The sequence below is a fragment of the Salmo salar genome, chromosome 02 (genome assembly GCF_965601325.2).
Source record: "Salmo salar chromosome 02, fSalSal1, whole genome shotgun sequence".
Taxonomy (NCBI): domain Eukaryota; kingdom Metazoa; phylum Chordata; class Actinopteri; order Salmoniformes; family Salmonidae; genus Salmo; species Salmo salar.
This window is the reverse complement of record NC_138292.1, coordinates 66,519,838-66,537,500: the sequence shown is the minus strand read 5'-3', so window position 1 is coordinate 66,537,500 and position 17,663 is coordinate 66,519,838. Positions and strand designations below refer to the sequence as shown.

Below are 17,663 nucleotides of genomic sequence, written 5' to 3'. Positions count from 1 at the left end.
CTCTCTCTCTCTCCCCCATCTGTCTCTCTCTCTCTCCCCCATCTGTCTCTCTCTCTCTCTCTCCCCCATCTGTCTCTCTCTCTCTCTCTCCCCCATCTGTCTCTTTCTCTCTCTCCCCCCATCTCTCTCTCTCTCTCTCCCCCCGTCTCTCTCTAGGTGAATGCGATCTCGTGTGCTGGCAGCGTAGACAACCTGATTGTGTTAGATGCTGAGAAGTATAAGTCTCGGACCCATGCGGTGGCCGATGCAGTGTCTGTCAACATGGGAAGCCCACACAAGTGGAAGGTGGGAGAGCTGGAGTTTGAATCTCTCATGAGGATGCTGGATAACCTGGTGAGTGGTTTACACACACACACACACACACACACACACACACACACACACACACACACACACACACTGTAATCTACATTACTGTATAATATCCTTGCTGTGACAGTGACTCCTTGTTATGCCATATGTCCAGTTGGCACTAGCCACCAAGGTCATGGGAGGAAGCGGGGCTACCACCCACGCTACCCAGGCTATGAGTTGACCTGCTGGGCTGGCCCTGTCCCAGGAGCCCCCCTCCTGCATCTGACCTCCAGGTTGTGTAACTAACAGGGAAATGGAATTCAAGGACAATGACTTGGCATCCAACATATAGTGTACAATCCTGTCCTCATTTCCTCTGTCATTACTGTTTCTGGGTCATCAACTGGATCTGTCACTCCATAAAGTACACTACATCACTGGTCCCTGTAGACTTGGGACTGGGTCAGTGATCTATGGTCTGGACCCTGCTGGAACTGGTCCCTGTAGACTTGGGACTGGGTCAGTGATCTATGGTCTGGACCCTGCTGGAACTGGTCCCTGTAGACTTGGGACTGGGTCAGTGATCTATGGTCTTGGCCCTGCTGGAACTGGTCCCTCTCTCTCCCTTCTCTCTCCCTTCTCTCTCTCTCTCTCTCCCTTCTCTCTCTCTCTCTCTCCCTTCTCTCTCTCTCTCTCTCACTCTCTCTCTCGTCTCCTCTTTCTTGCCTTCTCCTATTTGTCTTTTTCACCTCTTTCCTCTCCTCCCTCTCTTGTCTCCCCAAGTCTCGCTTCTCAAATTTTTTGTCTACTCCCTTCTCACCTCTGTCCTCTATGTAGTGCATCTGGAGAGTCATTACCCAACGGTCTGTGTAGCTGTCTGAAGGGGACCGCTCCTATCACATAGTCTCGTCTCACACCTCGTAAAAATACTATTTCTTATAGTACAGAATATACCGGAATAACACGTTTCACAACACCACAGCATATACCTCTGATATGGAGAGGAAGCTGCATGCCAAGAACCTCATCTGATTCTGAGTCTGTGTTTCCTGAGTCCAGTTGAAAGGTTGAGTCTGGTCTCCGAACACCTGGTTAAAGTCTATATGTGATTGACACTGACTGGATAGTCTGGTATCGATGAAAAGGAGGGAGGACGAGAGAAAGAGAAAGAGTTAAGTCATGGATAGAGAAGAGAAGCGCTATACAGGGTGAGAGAGAGAGAGAGCAAGGGACAGAGAGGAGAAAGACAGATAAAGAGAGAGGGGGAGAAAGAGACAGGAAGTATCTGAACACACTCCATTGTCCATGGATGCCAGGAACCCCTCCGGCTGCACTTCATCGTTTTTCAATTCTCCCACAGCTAGGAATCATGGGATAGTGGCCGGAGACTGTCTCTCTCTCTCTCTCTCTCTCTCTCTCTCTCTCTCTCTCTCTCTCTCTCTCTCCGTTTTCCTTAGTGGACAGAGGCGATAGTTTTGAGTCCAGGGCTGTGTCCAAATAATAAGGGTGGGACAGAGACAAGAACTACATTCCTATGTAGTGAAGATTCTACAGAGATGACTTGCACTATTGAAAATGAACTCTAGATGAATGGGGAGATCAAAAGCTTGAAAACATTTTGTTCCACTACTAAAGAGTCTTCTTTCCTACCACTTTTACCTCTCTAGGGACTTAGAAACTTTGTGACAAATAAGTACTATACAAAACGGAATCCTATTTGTAGGTGGACATTTCTGTCATTTGTTTGTTTTCCCCACAGGGCTACCGGACTGAACGCACTATGTACATGACGTCTAATGGATTGATTGATTTCTGTATCTTTTTCCCCACAGGGCTACCGGACTGGCTACGCTTACCGCCACCCCATCATTCGGGAGAAGCCTCGGCACAAGTCCGACGTGGAGATCCCGGCCACGGTGACGGCGTTCATGTTCGAGGAGGAGGAGGGCGCCGCGCGGCTGCCGTTTAAGTTCCTCCAGCAGAGACAGGCCAGGGAGAAGACCCGCTGGCTCAACAGCCCTAACAGTTACATGAAGGTTAACGTGGCGGCCGTGGACGAACGCACCAGGACCATGGTCAGTACTCCTACTGTAGGCAGGGTTAACACTATATAAACACACCAGGACCATGGTCAGTACTCATACTGTAGGCAGGGTTAACACTCTATATAAACACACCAGGACCATGGTCAGTACTCATACTGTAGGCAGGGTTAACACTCTATATAAACACACCAGGACCATGGTCAGTACTCATACTGTAGGCAGGGGTTAACACTCTATATAAACACACCAGGACCATGGTCAGTACTCCTACTGTAGGCAGGGTTAACACTCTATATAAACACACCAGGACCATGGTCAGTACTCCTACTGTAGGCAGGGTTAACACTATATATAAACACACCAGGACCATGGTCAGTACTCCTACTGTAGGGAGGGTTAACACTCTATATAAACACACCAGGACCATGGTCAGTACTCCTACTGTAGGGAGGGTTAACACTCTATATAAACACACCAGGACCATGGTCAGTACTCATACTGTAGGGAGGGTTAACACTCTATATAAACACACCAGGACCATGGTCAGTACTCCTACTGTAGGGAGGGTTAACACTATATAAACACACCAGGACCATGGTCAGTACTCCTACTGTAGGCAGGGTTAACACTATATATAAACACACCAGGACCATGGTCAGTACTCCTACTGTAGGGAGGGTTAACACTCTATATAAACACACCAGGACCATGGTCAGTACTCATACTGTAGGCAGGGTTAACACTCTATATAAACACACCAGGACCATGGTCAGTACTCCTACTGTAGCGAGGGTTAACACTATATAAACACACCAGGACCATGGTCAGTACACCTACTGTAGGCAGGGTTAACACTCTATATAAACACACCAGGACCATGGTCAGTACTCCTACTGTATATAAACACACCAGGACCATGGTCAGTACTCATACTGTAGGCAGGGTTAACACTCTATATAAACGCACCAGGACCATGGTCAGTACTCCTACTGTAGGGAGGGTTAACACTCTATATAAACACACCAGGACCATGGTCAGTACTCCTACTGTAGGCAGGGTTAACACTCTATATAAACACACCAGGACCATGGTCAGTACTCCTACTGTAGGGAGGGTTAACACTCTATATAAACACACCAGGACCATGGTCAGTACTCCTACTGTAGGCAGGGTTAACACTCTATATAAATGCACCAGGACCATGGTCAGTACTCCTACTGTAGGCAGGGTTAACACTCTATATAAACACACCAGGACCATGGTCAGTACTCCTACTGTAGGGAGGGTTAACACTCTATATAAACACACCAGGACCATGGTCAGTACTCCTACTGTAGGCAGGGTTAACACTCTATATAAATGCACCAGGACCATAGTCAGTACTCCTACTGTAGGCAGGGCTAACACTCTATATAAATGCACCAGGACCATGGTCAGTACTCATACTGTAGGGAGGGTTAACACTCTATATAAACACACCAGGACCATGGTCAGTACACCTACTGTAGGGAGGGTTAACACTCTATATAAACACACCAGGACCATGGTCAGTACTCATACTGTAGGGAGGGTTAACACTCTATATAAACACACATAAACAGAGCTCCCTGTTCATGTCTACACATTGTGTTGTGCAGGTCTTAGTCCTGACTAGCTCAGTTGCTTGTCAAGAGCCAATCTGACGTTCTCTGATCCACATTCTGGTGAAACCTTATATTAGACTGCCCTCTCCTGGTATGTTAGAGAATTACATCTTTGTGATATTACCACATATAATGACTCAGAAAGGAATACCAGCATGTTCACCTTGGCTATGTTTACACAGGCAGCCCAATTTTTCCACTAATCAGTCTTTTGATCAATTACTTCCGATCTTTTCACATCAGATCCTTTTCAGAGCTGCTCTGATTGGTGAAAAGCAATTTATGGGAAAAATATCAAAATTGGGCTGCCTTTCCCTCCGGATGAACTAGACTGATTGGACTATGTCTGATTGGACTATGTCTGATTGGACTATGTCTGATTGGACTATGTCTGATTGGACTATGTCTGATTGGACTATGGTCTGATTGGACTATGGTCTGATTGGACTATGGTCTGATTGGTCTATTGTCTGATTGGTCTATTGTCTGATTGGTCTATGGTCTGATTGGTCTATTGTCTGATTGGACTATGTTTTTGTATTTTCTGTTCTCTACAGTGGATGAAGTCTGAGGAAGGTGGCAACAGCAGCGGCACTCCAATCCGGATCGAGGACCCCAATCAGTTTGTCCCTATGAACACCAACCCTAGCGAGGTGCTGGAGAGGAGAAACCGAGTAAGTCACAGATCTAGGATCAGCTACCCTCCATACATCTTTACCATAAACATCAGTAGGAGAAAGGCAAAACTGACCCTGGATCACTAAGGCCAACTTCAACTTAACTCCTCTCTGTCAGCTCCTTCTCTGCCTTCCACCGTCCTATCAGAACCACAATCCTTACCATGCACTTCCTGGTTGTGTAGCTGTAAGTGATGTCACTGTTTTGTCCTATCACAGATCAGAGAGCAGAACAGATTCGACATGATGACGTCCGGACCTCGCTCTCACCACCTGGCAGGCATCCCATTGGACGAACCTCGAATGGTGAGTGGCAACTCTGTGTGAAAAAAACCATATACCACTTTACCTGAAGTCCTGTTGGTGGTACATCCATAAGTGTCATAAACAACAACTAAAGTGGTTACCATTATATTTCAATATTTATTTCAATATATGACAGTCTTTTGAATTATAGGGTATATACGGCAGTCTGTAAGCTGTGAGCATCCTTGAGGATTTTGCTAAGTAAACCATATCATCCAGGCTAGATAGGCTTAGCTGTTTGTTATTGCATTTGCCAACCTTGACCAGTAGGTGGGGCTAATGTATTGTTTAGAACCAGAAATACACATCTCTATGGCTCTGGGATTCTGTAATGACATCCGTCCTTCAAAGTGCCAACTTTGGTGAATAACTTAATCCTTTTGGATCTTCTGGGCAGCATTTTGGTGATGGTATCATCTTATAGCAAAAGGAAATAACACAATCCAGGTCTCTGTCTGTCAGAGTTGAGATCAAACTGATAAGTGTGAGATTTGATCACTTATTGAATATTGTTCCCCTACATGGTGTATGTCGTGTTGAAGGATCAGCCGGTCCGTGTAAAGGTAATGTCTCTACAGGCTTTTTGAATACTACAGTGTGCAGTGTTAGTGCATTTTATCTGTTTGTCATTTCAGTTGGTGTCCTGTTAGGTCACATTATCACTGTTTGTGTGTTTTTGGAGGTGGGAGTGAAATGGAGTGTTTACGCATGATGGTGCACTCCACCAATGAATGACCAGTGTTTTTCTACTTCCTTATGTCACCAAATGTGTGTTGTGCATGTTCTGATGTGGTTGTGACAGAACAGTGTTCATATTAGACAGTGTCTCTGAATCATAGTTTCTCCCTGTTGTTGGTAAGTCATTTGAAAGTATTGGAGTGTGTTTGTGTGATATGCCCATTTCTATTGAATTGTGTGTTAGTGTGTGTTGTGGTTTACGATGAACTGCCATGTCTTAGTGTACTCACTCTGGTCCTAATTTAGCAATGTATCTGTCCATGTTAAAAGTCTGGGGAGTCTTATGTCTGATCCTATGTTAACTCCTCTCTCTCTCTCATCTCTCTCCTCTCTCTCTCTCTCCTCTCTCTCTCCCTCCACTCTCTCTCCCTTCTCTCTCTCTCCCTCCACTCTCTCTCCCTTCTCTCTCTCCTCTCTCTCTCCTCTCTCTCTCTTCTCTCTCCTCTCTCTCTCTCTCCTCTCTCTCTCCCTCCACTCTCTCTCCCTTCTCTCTCTCCTCTCTCTCCACTCTCTCTCTCCTCTCTCTCTCCCTCCACTCTCTCTCCCTTCTCTCTCTCCTCTCTCTCCACTCTCTCTCTCCTCTCTCTCTTCTCTCCTATCTCTCTTCTCTCCCTCCACTCTCTCTCCTCTCTCTCTCTTCTCTCCCTCCACTCTCTCTCCTCTCTCTCTCTTCTCTCTCCCTCCACTCTCTCTCTCCCTCCTCTCTCTCTCCCTCCTCTCTCTCTCTCTTCTCGCTCTCCACTCTCTCTCTCCACTCACTCTCTCTACACTCACTCTCTCTCTCTGTCTCCACTCTCTCTCTCCCTCTCCACTCTCTCTCTCTCCCTCTACTCTCTATCTCTCCTCTCTCTCTTTCTCTCTCTCTCCCTCCCTCTACTCTCTCGCTCTCCTCTCTCTCTCATTCTCCACTCTCTCTCTCTTTCTCTCCTCTCTCTCTCGCTCCATTATCTCTCTCCAGCCCTACGTGGCATCAGAGGATGACCAGATGGTTCCTCTACCTCCTAACCCCTTCAGTCAGCTGTCTGAGAAAGAGATGGACGAATACACGATGAACATAGAGAAGAGACAGCTGGGGCTGAGTGGTAAGAGAGAGTCGCACAGAGAAGGCACACACCCATACAGAACCACAGAGAAACACACACACACCCATACAGAACCACAGAGAAACACACACCAGTCATCTACCATGTTATACACTAGTCAAATGAGTAGTATTCCACTCCAGTGAAAGCTGCTACTACTTCCATAGACAGTCCGATAACAGGGAATTGTCAATGGCTTGGAGCCCCATTTCAGCCAATCAGATTGCAGATGTCGCTGAACCCGTTTGATAAGCCACAACACCATTTTTAGTGAGTTGTTCCTGATCTTGCAGTCAGAACCATCCCTCCATCCTATGAGTAAGGCGGCCAACAGAACAGACAGACTGGCCCACAGCAGGTTTTCACACCCACTGTATGAGTGGGCCCGGTTGCCATGACACCATCCACCCTGTATCCCCACCTACTCTACACCAGTCCAATCTGGATTCCATATTATGCTCCTTATAGAATGTTCTTATGCTCCTTCTAGAATGTTCTTCTGCATGTCTGTGCTCACAGTAATACTATGTGCTGTTATGTATACTATGATGCTGATAGTCTCACGAATGACTGTTTGTCTGTAATGCTGCTGCTATAACTCCACTGTGATAATGAATGGGTTTTTGGAATGACACTGATGTATACTTCTAAACTAATAGTATTACTAATGGCCAGGAGAATGACCTGGTGGTTAAATGAACCACGTTAACCCATTAGATTCCTCACTGTATGTACTGGAGGTAAAAAACGACCACTACATTCCATGTACCCCAACGTAGCCTGGTCCCAGATCTGTTTGCCTCTAACATGTGTGTCAACACTAATCTCTCACCCCCAAACCCTCACTTCCCTCTCTCACCCCCCCCCAACCCTACTTCTACCAACCCACTCCCTCACCCTTACCCCTCTCCCCCTCTTCACCCCCCGACCCCTTACTCCCACCCCTTCAACCCTCATCCCAATCCCTCACCCCCTCCTCACCCCCTGACCCCTTCAACCCTCATCCCACTCCCTCACCCCCTCCTCACCCCTTGACCCCTTACTCCCACCCCTTCAACCCTCATCCCAATCCCTCACCCCCTCCTCACCACTTGACCCCTTACTCCCACCCCTTCAACCCTCATCCCAATCCCTCACCCCCTCCTCACCCCCTGACCCCTTCAACCCTCATCCCAATCCCTCACCCCCTCCTCACCCATTGACCCCTTACTCCCACCCCTTCAACCCTCATCCCAACCCCTCACCCCCTCCTGCAGATGACGAGCACGACCTAACCTCCAACGACGCTTCCACTCTCTCTCAGTCTCTGTCCCAAACTCAGTCCCCGCAAATAACTCCAGCTAAAAAAGGTATCCCACAGAGAGAGAGAGAATGTTGTGAAATGTGTTCATGTGTTTGTTTGTGTGCGTTTCAACAGAACAGGCTTTACTAAGGTTGTGCTGTGTTTTATTATGTCAAAAACACATTCTACATTCCTTTGGTTCCACTTTTACCTCAAATGTTATAATAGATACAAAGTTATATGTAAACCTACTACATTGCTATTGTGAAATCAACTTTACTATGTTTAATCAGTACCAATTCTATAGTGTCTTACTTCCTCTTAATAAGTAACAATGACTCAGTTTTACTTCCTGTAGTAACTACTTCCTGTCCCTTTGAACAACAAACACCAACACCACGTAACTACAGAACACTAGAGTAGCCATCAACACAGTTCCCCACAGCAAACTGCTCCATGTGTGTGCGGGCGACACAATTCGTGACCCAGTTTTTGACTTAAGTCAACCAGTTCTTCTCCTGTGGGGGCCAAGTCGGGTCGATTGTTGCTCAACAACCTCTTATGATGTCACACGTTGGTTCATTGTAATACATTGAAATGATCTTGTAACAGAACAGTGCTTGTAAAGAACAGTCTTCGCTGTGGTAACTGGATCCCCGTACAGCACATAGTCACGGTCACATTAACATTGGCTGTGAAATGCACTCTGTTGAAAAAGGTGTTCATTGAACTTGTGTTGATTAGTTAACAGACACCAGCTGTACTGTAATGACAGATTTCAGATAGGGTAGGGGACATCAGTTGACATCCTCTCCTAGGTTGCTCTTGGTTCATGGTAAATGCAGCACCTAGGGTTGAAATTTCCCCAAAATTCCCAGGTTTTCCAGAAATCCCGGTCGGAAGATTCCCAGATTGCCTGGTTATTCCTTCCTGATTCCAGGGTCGTCCAACCAGGATTTCTGAGAATTTGGAAAAGTTATCCATAGTAGCACCTGAACATATTTTGTGGTCAAAACATAGTATACAGGCCTGTAGCATACACAGAATCAGGTTTCTTGTTGTTGTGGTTGGTGGTGTTCTACCCTGTCTGACCTCTGACCCCTCTCCGCTGCTCTTTCCAGAGAACCACACGATGCAGAACGGCAAGGACGGCGGCGACCATGAGGTGAACGACGAGCTGAGCAAACGGGTCAGTCAGCTGACCACCAGCGTGGAGAGCATTGAGGTCAAGGTCCACACCGGCGAGAAGATTGAAGACTCCGCCCTCTCCCCCGAGAGCTCGCCCTCCAAGTCCCCCAACAAGAAGAAGAAGAAGTTCCGCACTCCCTCCTTCCTCAAGAAGAACAAAAAGAAAGAGAAAATGGAGGCCTAGAGAAAGAGAGATGGCGGGAGTGATATTAAAGCCTTTATACAGTTTAAGAAGAAAGAGGGGACCCCTCCTATTTTTTTGTCTGTTTTTATTTTAGTTTTGTTTTTGTCAGTGTCCTCTTTTGTCATTTAAAAAAAAAAAAGATTTTATTTTGTTTGTATTTTTTAACAAATTGTTCTTTTAAGTTAACATTTTTTAGACTTGCGCGAAAAGTGATGAAATGAGTTGAGGATTCTCTTCCTAGAAGTGAAGGCTCATTGATTTGGAAAGGCGAGGATTAAAATGATAAAGCTGCAACAACTGATTCTGGAAAACTGACTCCTCCCCCATGTTCAATATTCACTGCCATTGGCTGATTATGTTATTTCTTCTCTGCCATTGGCTAATTGTTGATTATGGAATTAGAAACAGCCAATCATATTCCTTGCTTCATAATCTCCAGCCGACACTGGCGGGTCTAGATATGCATCAGTGGTATTATTAAACTGCACAATATGGTGACTAGCTAGCGTACGGAAACGCTTTACGCCCTTATGGTAACCATAACAACCACCATGTTCTTTTCGCTTAGATTTTCTCCTCATATGATGTCTGCTTCAATACATAGAGGACTGAAATCAGAGAGGCCACAAAGTAATAGTCAGACTGGAAAACTGGTTTGAGATGGTTTAAAATTTACAGGTTTTCTTTCTTTCACTCTCTGCCTCTTGCTTCGTTTTTCTCTTTCATCCCTCTTTTTATTGCTCCTCCTCCTCTCTCACCTTCTGTTAAAAGTGAATCTATATTTACATTACCTAGCTCTCTTCTAGTCGACCTCCGGCCTTCATCTCAGTTGTTCACCGCTGCTGATTCACTCTAAACTCACAGAATTTTTTATTGTCCTCTCCTCTTGATAATTTCATTTTTATTTTGCCAAACTAAAAGGAATAAAAAAACAATCACGTTTTAGTGAAGAATCATCATTTATATACTTTTAAATCTCATTTAGATCATAAAAACATGTCATCTCATTAAATATATTACATTTTAGATTTTTTAATTGAACACAATTTGGTAGTAGTCATCTCACTCAGCTTTGTGCTCATTTCTATACTTTTACAGAGAAATGCAAGATGTTACGCATGTTTTTGCAAGAATCTGAATTTATATGGCTGACTACGTTGCTCTAGTGTTGCCTGCAGGTTTCTCTCAAATTATATTCTTGTTCAGATTACAAAAAAATACTATATAACTGAGATATATGAAAACTGGATATGTTGGGTATAGATTTTTAACTATATATTTTGTATTTTATTGTGCTGCACTTTTACTGTGGTAGGACTATAACACAATGTAGTTGCTGGTGGTTTCTACTATGAAGGAGATTCTAGAAGCAGAAGAACCAATAGAATCTATAGAAGCAAGAAAGTAGATAGCAGGAGCAGAGTACGGAAGATACACTTTAGGTTGTGGAAAGTGAGTTGTTTCAGAAGAAAAATATATAGATTTGTGTCACGCTTGAAAAAATAAATAAAACTGGTCCCAAAATACAAAAAGTATCTTCAGTTCTAAAATAAAAATCATGGGCCTTGAGCGTGGAACTGGTGCCGTTGTTGCTATGGTGTGTATTTTGTGTGTGATTTTCTTTTTTTTTTTAAAGCCATATACTATATTTTTCTCCTATATTTTAAATCATGAGACAAGGGTTGAGAATCTTATCCTGCCCGCACCCGGGCATCAAATTTAGCAGGAGTGCTCCCCGGATTGTCATTAGGCCTCTAAGTCGCCCCTTTGTCATGCCTATGACTGCTCATAAGACCACTTTGACAGCTCATAGTTGCCTAGACGTTGTTTGCGTAGCCTCTTTAGCCTCTCTCTTTAGTTTCTCTTTTTATTTGCATCTCAACAGCTCCTTTCACGACGTTGTCGGTTGTGGAAACTGGAACTCGTGTTGTTATTTCTCAAGAAGATAGTCATCACTCTTCCATGATTTCTAAGTGGCATGTAGACATACAGTTCATATACAGATGTACCAATATCCCAGCTAGCAATGTGAACTATTGGATTTGGAACACTGAGAGAGGGATGGGGCAAGAGAAGGAGAGGGGGATGAAAGGAGGGAAGGCGAGTGGGATGGGGCAAGAGAAGGAGAGGGGGATGAAAGGAGGGAAGGAGAGAGGCACCTCTTTAGCTGTGTAAATAGCCCTATCATCTGTCTCAGAGCAGAGTTGAGCTTTTTGGTCTCACAGTTATATGAACAGCTGGGAAAAGGGTTGATGTGTGTGAGTTTTAGAACATGTAAAAGTGTATGTGTGGGGTGGGGTTTTAGGGAGAACTATGACAACACCACGTTTTTAGAATTACTCACAATTGTACCCTTTTTTTTCATACCATTTCTCCTTTTTGACACAGTTCTTATTTTTCATCTTTCCATTTGTATCAGACAGGTTTTCAGTTCAGTCTTTTTCATTTACCAAGTACTAGGTTTCTCCTTCCTTATTAACCATTTACAGTACGAGCGTTTACAAACCGCTCTCAGATGAATTGAGTTTGCGTTTGCATTCTTTTATTTCCTATTCTCTCCCATCTACCGACCGTTTGCACCTTTGTTTTACTAACTAATGCCTCTGTCCACCATTTTGTTTCTGTTTATAAAAAAAGAAAGGATCGCTTTAGCATGCAAGTAATGAGCCAAGTAATGAACAAAAATCCTATTAGAAATGGTTCTTCTATAATGGAGTTGCTTTCAGATGTGTTGCTAATCAGTGTAAATTCACAAAATAAAACTGTATTTTAAGAAACGGAAGCTTTATTTTTCATTTCCATGTCTTGTTAAACTGATTGAAGTGGCGGACTCCTTTTATGGAGTCATTTTAGTGCCAAAAGAAATTGAATTCCGATCCAATTTATTTTGCCGCAAAAATCACCCCATAATCATCTACAATCCACATTCATAAACACTCGTATCATTCTTCCAACTGTCTGTTTTTATGTTGAACATAATCCATCCACAATCATTTTAAGTTTAACTCATAAACGAAAAGATCCAGTGTGCACATGGGGATGCAATCAAATATATTGTACGGTTTTTGAAAGTTGTTGCTCGGTGTACTGATATTATCCTGTAAATACAAAACCAGTATACACACGTATTATGCAGGTTTCAATGATATATAGAGAACATAGTCCATATGAAAGATGAACAACTGTCAAATTATGCAAAATCCCCTTCAGTGTAAAACCTGGAGGCCAGAAGCATATGTCCAGACATTATACTGACACGTATTGGAGGTGATGGAGAAGCTGCTGAACAAATATTAAGTTTCAGTCAATCAACCAACCATTATATAGCACTAAGAGGGTGACATATATTTTGTAATATATATATGTATGTATGTATTGATAATGCACAGGATAACTTACATATGGCTGCATGTATGTTTGTTTGTTTTGCTTGCTTGGCTGTGTGTGAAAGAGGGGTGTGTGTGACGCTAGCAATAGGACATCTTGAAAAGAAGGACCTAAACTACTGACTTGACTGGGACCTAAACTATTGACTTGACTGAGACCTAAACTACTGACTTGACTGGGACCTAAACTACTGACTTGACTGGGACCTAAACTATTGACTTGACTGGGACCTAAACTATTGACTTGACTGGGACCTAAAGTATTGACTTGACTGGGACCTAAACTACTGACTTGACTGAGACCTAAACTACTGACTTGACTGGGACCTAAACTATTGACTTGACTGGGACCTAAACTACTGACTTGACTGAGACCTAAACTACTGACTTGACTGAGACCTAAACTATTGACTTGACTGAGACCTAAACTATTGACTTGACTGGGACCTAAACTATTGACTTGACTGGGACCTAAACTACTGACTTGACTGGGACCTAAACTATTGACTTGACTGAGACCTAAACTATTGACTTGACTGGGACCTAAACTACTGACTTGACTGAGACCTAAACTATTGACTTGACTGAGACCTAAACTATTGACTTGACTGAGACCTAAACTACTGACTTGACTGGGACCTAAACTATTGACTTGACTGAGACCTAAACTATTGACTTGACTGAGACCTAAACTATTGACTTGACTGGGACCTAAACTATTGACTTGACTGGGACCTAAACTATTGACTTGACTGGGACCTAAACTATTGACTTGACTGAGACCTAAACTATTGACTTGACTGAGACCTAAACTATTGACTTGACTGGGACCTAAACTACTGACTTGACTGGGACCTAAACTACTGACTTGACTGGGACCCACCATGATATTTCTTCTATGACACGCCTAATTGTATGTGTATCTATCACAAATGTAATGTGTACGCATCACCTCCAAAGAGTCGTGATTCTGCCAAACCTTCTGGAACTGAACCGAATCAATCCAAGAGTTCATTTCATGCTGATGTTAACCAATTACAGTGCACAGTGTTGACACAAAATGGTGACTTTATTGCACGGTAAACATGGGACTGCTAGTGGAGTTGCTAGGTGGCTGCGGGGGTGTGTGTGCCGTTGTGCCTTGACTGCATTTTTCCTCTTTGCAAATAAATAAAATATGAAATATACAAGCAACTCACCATGACGTTATGTGCTTCCTAAATCTGACTGGGAGTGTGTGTGGGGGAGGGGAGAGTGGCTAAGAGTTCGTGGAGTACAGCGATATTACCCGTTAACTTCTCTTCTCCTCTCACCCTCTTCCCTTAACTTAAGTGTTGCGTTTGCTTCTGTGATTTGTCGACAGGAATCATTGCATTGAACTCTGACCCTGACGTTAACAAATGTGATATGATAATGGCACTTTGTTGAGTAAATGTAGACTTTCCTGCACTGAACATTAAAGGCATGCGATCAAGTCAAGAGGTTTGATGCTGTGATGTCCGTAGTTCATTCAACCACTCAGCTAACACTTGTGTAGTGTACAATTCTCAGACCAATTCTTGCTAGTCTACGTCAACTCATTGCCTAATGCTTGTATATTTGAATTATCTTTATGGAGTGAGATAAACATTGCTTAGTCTTGTTATGAGCCACAAATGAGGTATATATACCACAGGAGGTTGGTGGCACCTTAATTAGGGAGGACGGGCTCCTGGTAATGACTGGAGTGGAATAGGTGGAATGGTATCATATACATTAAACGTGGGTTGATGCCATTCCATTCACTCCGCTCTAGCCATTGTTATTCACCGTCCTCCCCTCAGCAGCCTCTACTGATATATATATATATATACTGCCCACTACACTGGACACACTGACACTCGATGAGGGAACTGGGAGGGGGTCACGGTGCCGTGGTGTCTGTTGAGGGTAGCACCCAAACAACGGCCTCTGTTGGCCAGTTCCACACAGTCATAGAGTAGCATATGGGGAGGGGGGGCTAGCCTACTGTCCTACTAGTCCATGTCATGGGGGGTCTATTGGGGGAAGCTGTTAAGGTTCTACTGTAGTCCACACTATAGATGTTATGAATGGGGATACTTTGCTAGCACGTGTCAACATGTCATGGGGGAGGGGCCTATTCAGTAGAAGTATCTTGTTTAGCGGTCCCTTGTTCCTCCATATTCATCTGAGTGGTGCCTGGCCTACTGTAGATGCTACTATGTTAATGCTAACCCGTGTCATGGGGGGAAGGGGTGGCAGTCCAAAAATTCAGCCACAAAAATGTACGTAGAACTACGTGTGTGTGTGTGTGTGTGTGTGTGTGTGTGTGTGTGTGTGTGTGTGTGTGTGTGTGTGTGTATCATGTCGACTCCCCCTGGCTGTGCATCCATCTGGATGAGTCCTGGCTCATGGTTGTGACACTCACAGCACGACTCCGTCTGGAGAACAGAAGCACAGGGGCACTTCCTCTCACCCCCACCCCCCTGTACCCCCGCTCCCAGTTCTCTATCCCCTCTCTACAGGACACCCCTCGCCCCCTCTCTCTACCACCTCGCCCCCCCCTCTCTACCCCCTTGCCCCCTCTCTCTACCCCCTCATCCCCTCTCTCTACCCCCTCACTCTCTCTAGCCCCCTCTATCCTTCCCTAGTATCCAGTCCCCTCTCTCTACCCCCCTCTATCCCTCCCTAATATCCGGTCCCCTCTCTCTAACCCCTCACCCTCTCAACCCCCCTCTATCCCTGCCTAGTATCTGGTCCCCTCTCTCTACCCCCTCGTCCCCTCTCTCTACCCCCCTCTATCCCTCCCTAATATCCGGTCCCCTCTCTCTAACCCCTCACCCTCTCTACCCCCCTCTATCCCTCCCTAGTATCTGGTCCCCTCTCTCTACCCCCTCGTCCCCTCTCTCTACCCCCCTCTATCCCTCCCTAGTATCTGGTCCCCTCTCTCTACCCCCTTGTCCCCTCTCTCTACCCCCCTCTATCCCTCCCTAGTATCTGGTCCCCTCTCTCTACCCCCCTCTATCCCTCCCTAGTATCTGGTCCCCACTCTCTACCCCCTTGTCCCCTCTCTCTATCCCTCTCTACTATCCGGTTCCCTCTCTCTATCCCCTCGTCCCATTTTTAGTATCCGGTCCCCTCTCTCTACCCCTCTATCCCTCTCTAGTAACCGGTCTCCTCTCTCTATCCCCTCGTCCCCTTTTTAGTATCCGGTCCCCTCTCTCTACCCCTCTATCCCTCTCTAGTAACCGGTCTCCTCTCTCTATCCCCTCGTCCCCTTTTTAGTATCCGGTCCCCTCTCTCTACCCCTCTATCCCTCTCTAGTAACCGGTCTCCTCTCTCTACCCCCTCGTCCCCTCTCTCTACCCCTCTATCTCTCTCTAGTATCCGGTCCCCTCTCTCTACCCCCTCGTCCCCTCTCTCCACCCTCTCTGTATCTCTCTCTGTATCCTCCCACCCCTCTCTACCCACTCAATACCCCCCTCACTATATCCCCTCACCTCTCTCTCCAGCCTCTCTTTCCCCAACTTCTACCCTCTCCCCTATGTCTCTACCCCCTCTCTCTACCTTTGACATTTGACATTTTAGTCATTTAGCAGACACTCTTATCCAGAGCGACTTACAGTAGTGAATGCATACATTTCATACATTTATTATATTATTATTATTATTATTTTTTTTTTTTCCTGTGCTGGCCCCCCGTGGGAATCGAACCTACCTCTCACCCCCTTCTCTCTACCCATCGCTCAACAGCCTCCACCAACCCCCCTGCCCTGTCTCCGTTGCCCCTGCTTAATGCAGTGTAACTGTACATGTTCAGAAATAAAAAAGCCACCTCCTAGATGAGACTGTACAGACAGATGCTTTCTCTCTCTCTGTCAGCCTGGGTCCTGTGTTTATAGATGGTTGAGTGGTTCCTCTAATGATTATGTTGTGTCCCAAATGGCACCCTATTCACTTTGTAGTGCACTGGGCCCTGGTCAAACGTAGTGCACTATATAGGGAATAGGGTGCCATTTGGGATGCAAATTCTGTTTCCTTCACAGCTCTGAACAGGCTAACAGTGTGGCTCTGTTTAATGCTCCTGCATTTGACTACTAGCTAGTCTAGATATAGAATAAAAAGAAGCTCCACGACCATTGTGATGAAAGATATAAATGAAGTAGAGAGTGAGAGGAGTCAGTGGCATGGATTCCCCCTAACCACAATGACATGATGTTATTTAAGCAATAAGGCCCGAGTGGGTGTGGTATATGGCCAATATACCACAGCTATGGGCTGTTCTTCTTAGGCACGATGCAAAGCGAAGTGCCTGGAAACAGCCCTTAGCCGTGGTATATTGGCCATATACCACAAACCCCGAGGTGCCTTATTGCTATTATAAACTAGTTACCAATGTAATTAGAGCAGGAAAAACACATGTTTTGTCATACCCGTGGTATACGGTCTAATATACCACAGCTGTCAGTCAATCAGCATTCAGGGTTCAAACCACCCAGTTTATAATCTCTTATTGACTCAGACACACACTCGAATATTGACTCAGATGGCGCAGTATGATGTCATGCGATATTGTGCTTAACCAGACTGGGTTAGTTATGTTGAGTTAGGTTGAGCTGGGTTGGGCCAGAAGACCAGATGGCACTCAATTGCATATTCCTCACATCCTCTTTCCTCGTCTCCTTCTCAAAATCCATTGGATGAGAAAGCCAAAGGTCCCTCCCCTCCGACCTTCTCGTCCAATGGGTTTTGAGAAGGAAACGAGGAGAGATGACGCAAGGATTATGCAATTGTGAAAAGGCCATGGACTGCTGGACCCCATGCCTGCTCTGTCCTGT

At 45.1% G+C, this 17,663-nt stretch overlaps 1 protein-coding gene across 7 annotated transcripts in view; it reads left to right on the top strand.

Annotated features, from left to right (window-relative positions):
• Nucleotides 1-12,216, top strand: part of LOC106589748 (gamma-adducin) — a 150,646-nt gene extending 138,430 nt beyond the window's left edge. For 4 of the 7 annotated variants that reach the window (XM_045707977.2, XM_045707984.2, XM_045707988.2 and 1 more), the window contains 8 exons: nt 157-333; nt 2,127-2,369; nt 4,540-4,656; nt 4,879-4,965; nt 5,508-5,528; nt 6,662-6,785; nt 8,042-8,134; nt 9,189-12,216. In XM_045707977.2, the coding sequence (XP_045563933.1) occupies nt 157-333; nt 2,127-2,369; nt 4,540-4,656; nt 4,879-4,965; nt 5,508-5,528; nt 6,662-6,785; nt 8,042-8,134; nt 9,189-9,439 (1,113 nt within the window). In that variant the 3' untranslated portion in view covers nt 9,440-12,216. The remainder of the gene's footprint in view (nt 1-156; nt 334-2,126; nt 2,370-4,539; nt 4,657-4,878; nt 4,966-5,507; nt 5,529-6,661; nt 6,786-8,041; nt 8,135-9,188) is intronic. The other 3 variants (XM_045707994.2, XM_045707993.2, XM_045707995.2) reach the window with 3 other exon arrangements.
• The last annotated feature ends 5,447 nt before the right edge of the window (nt 12,217-17,663 follow it).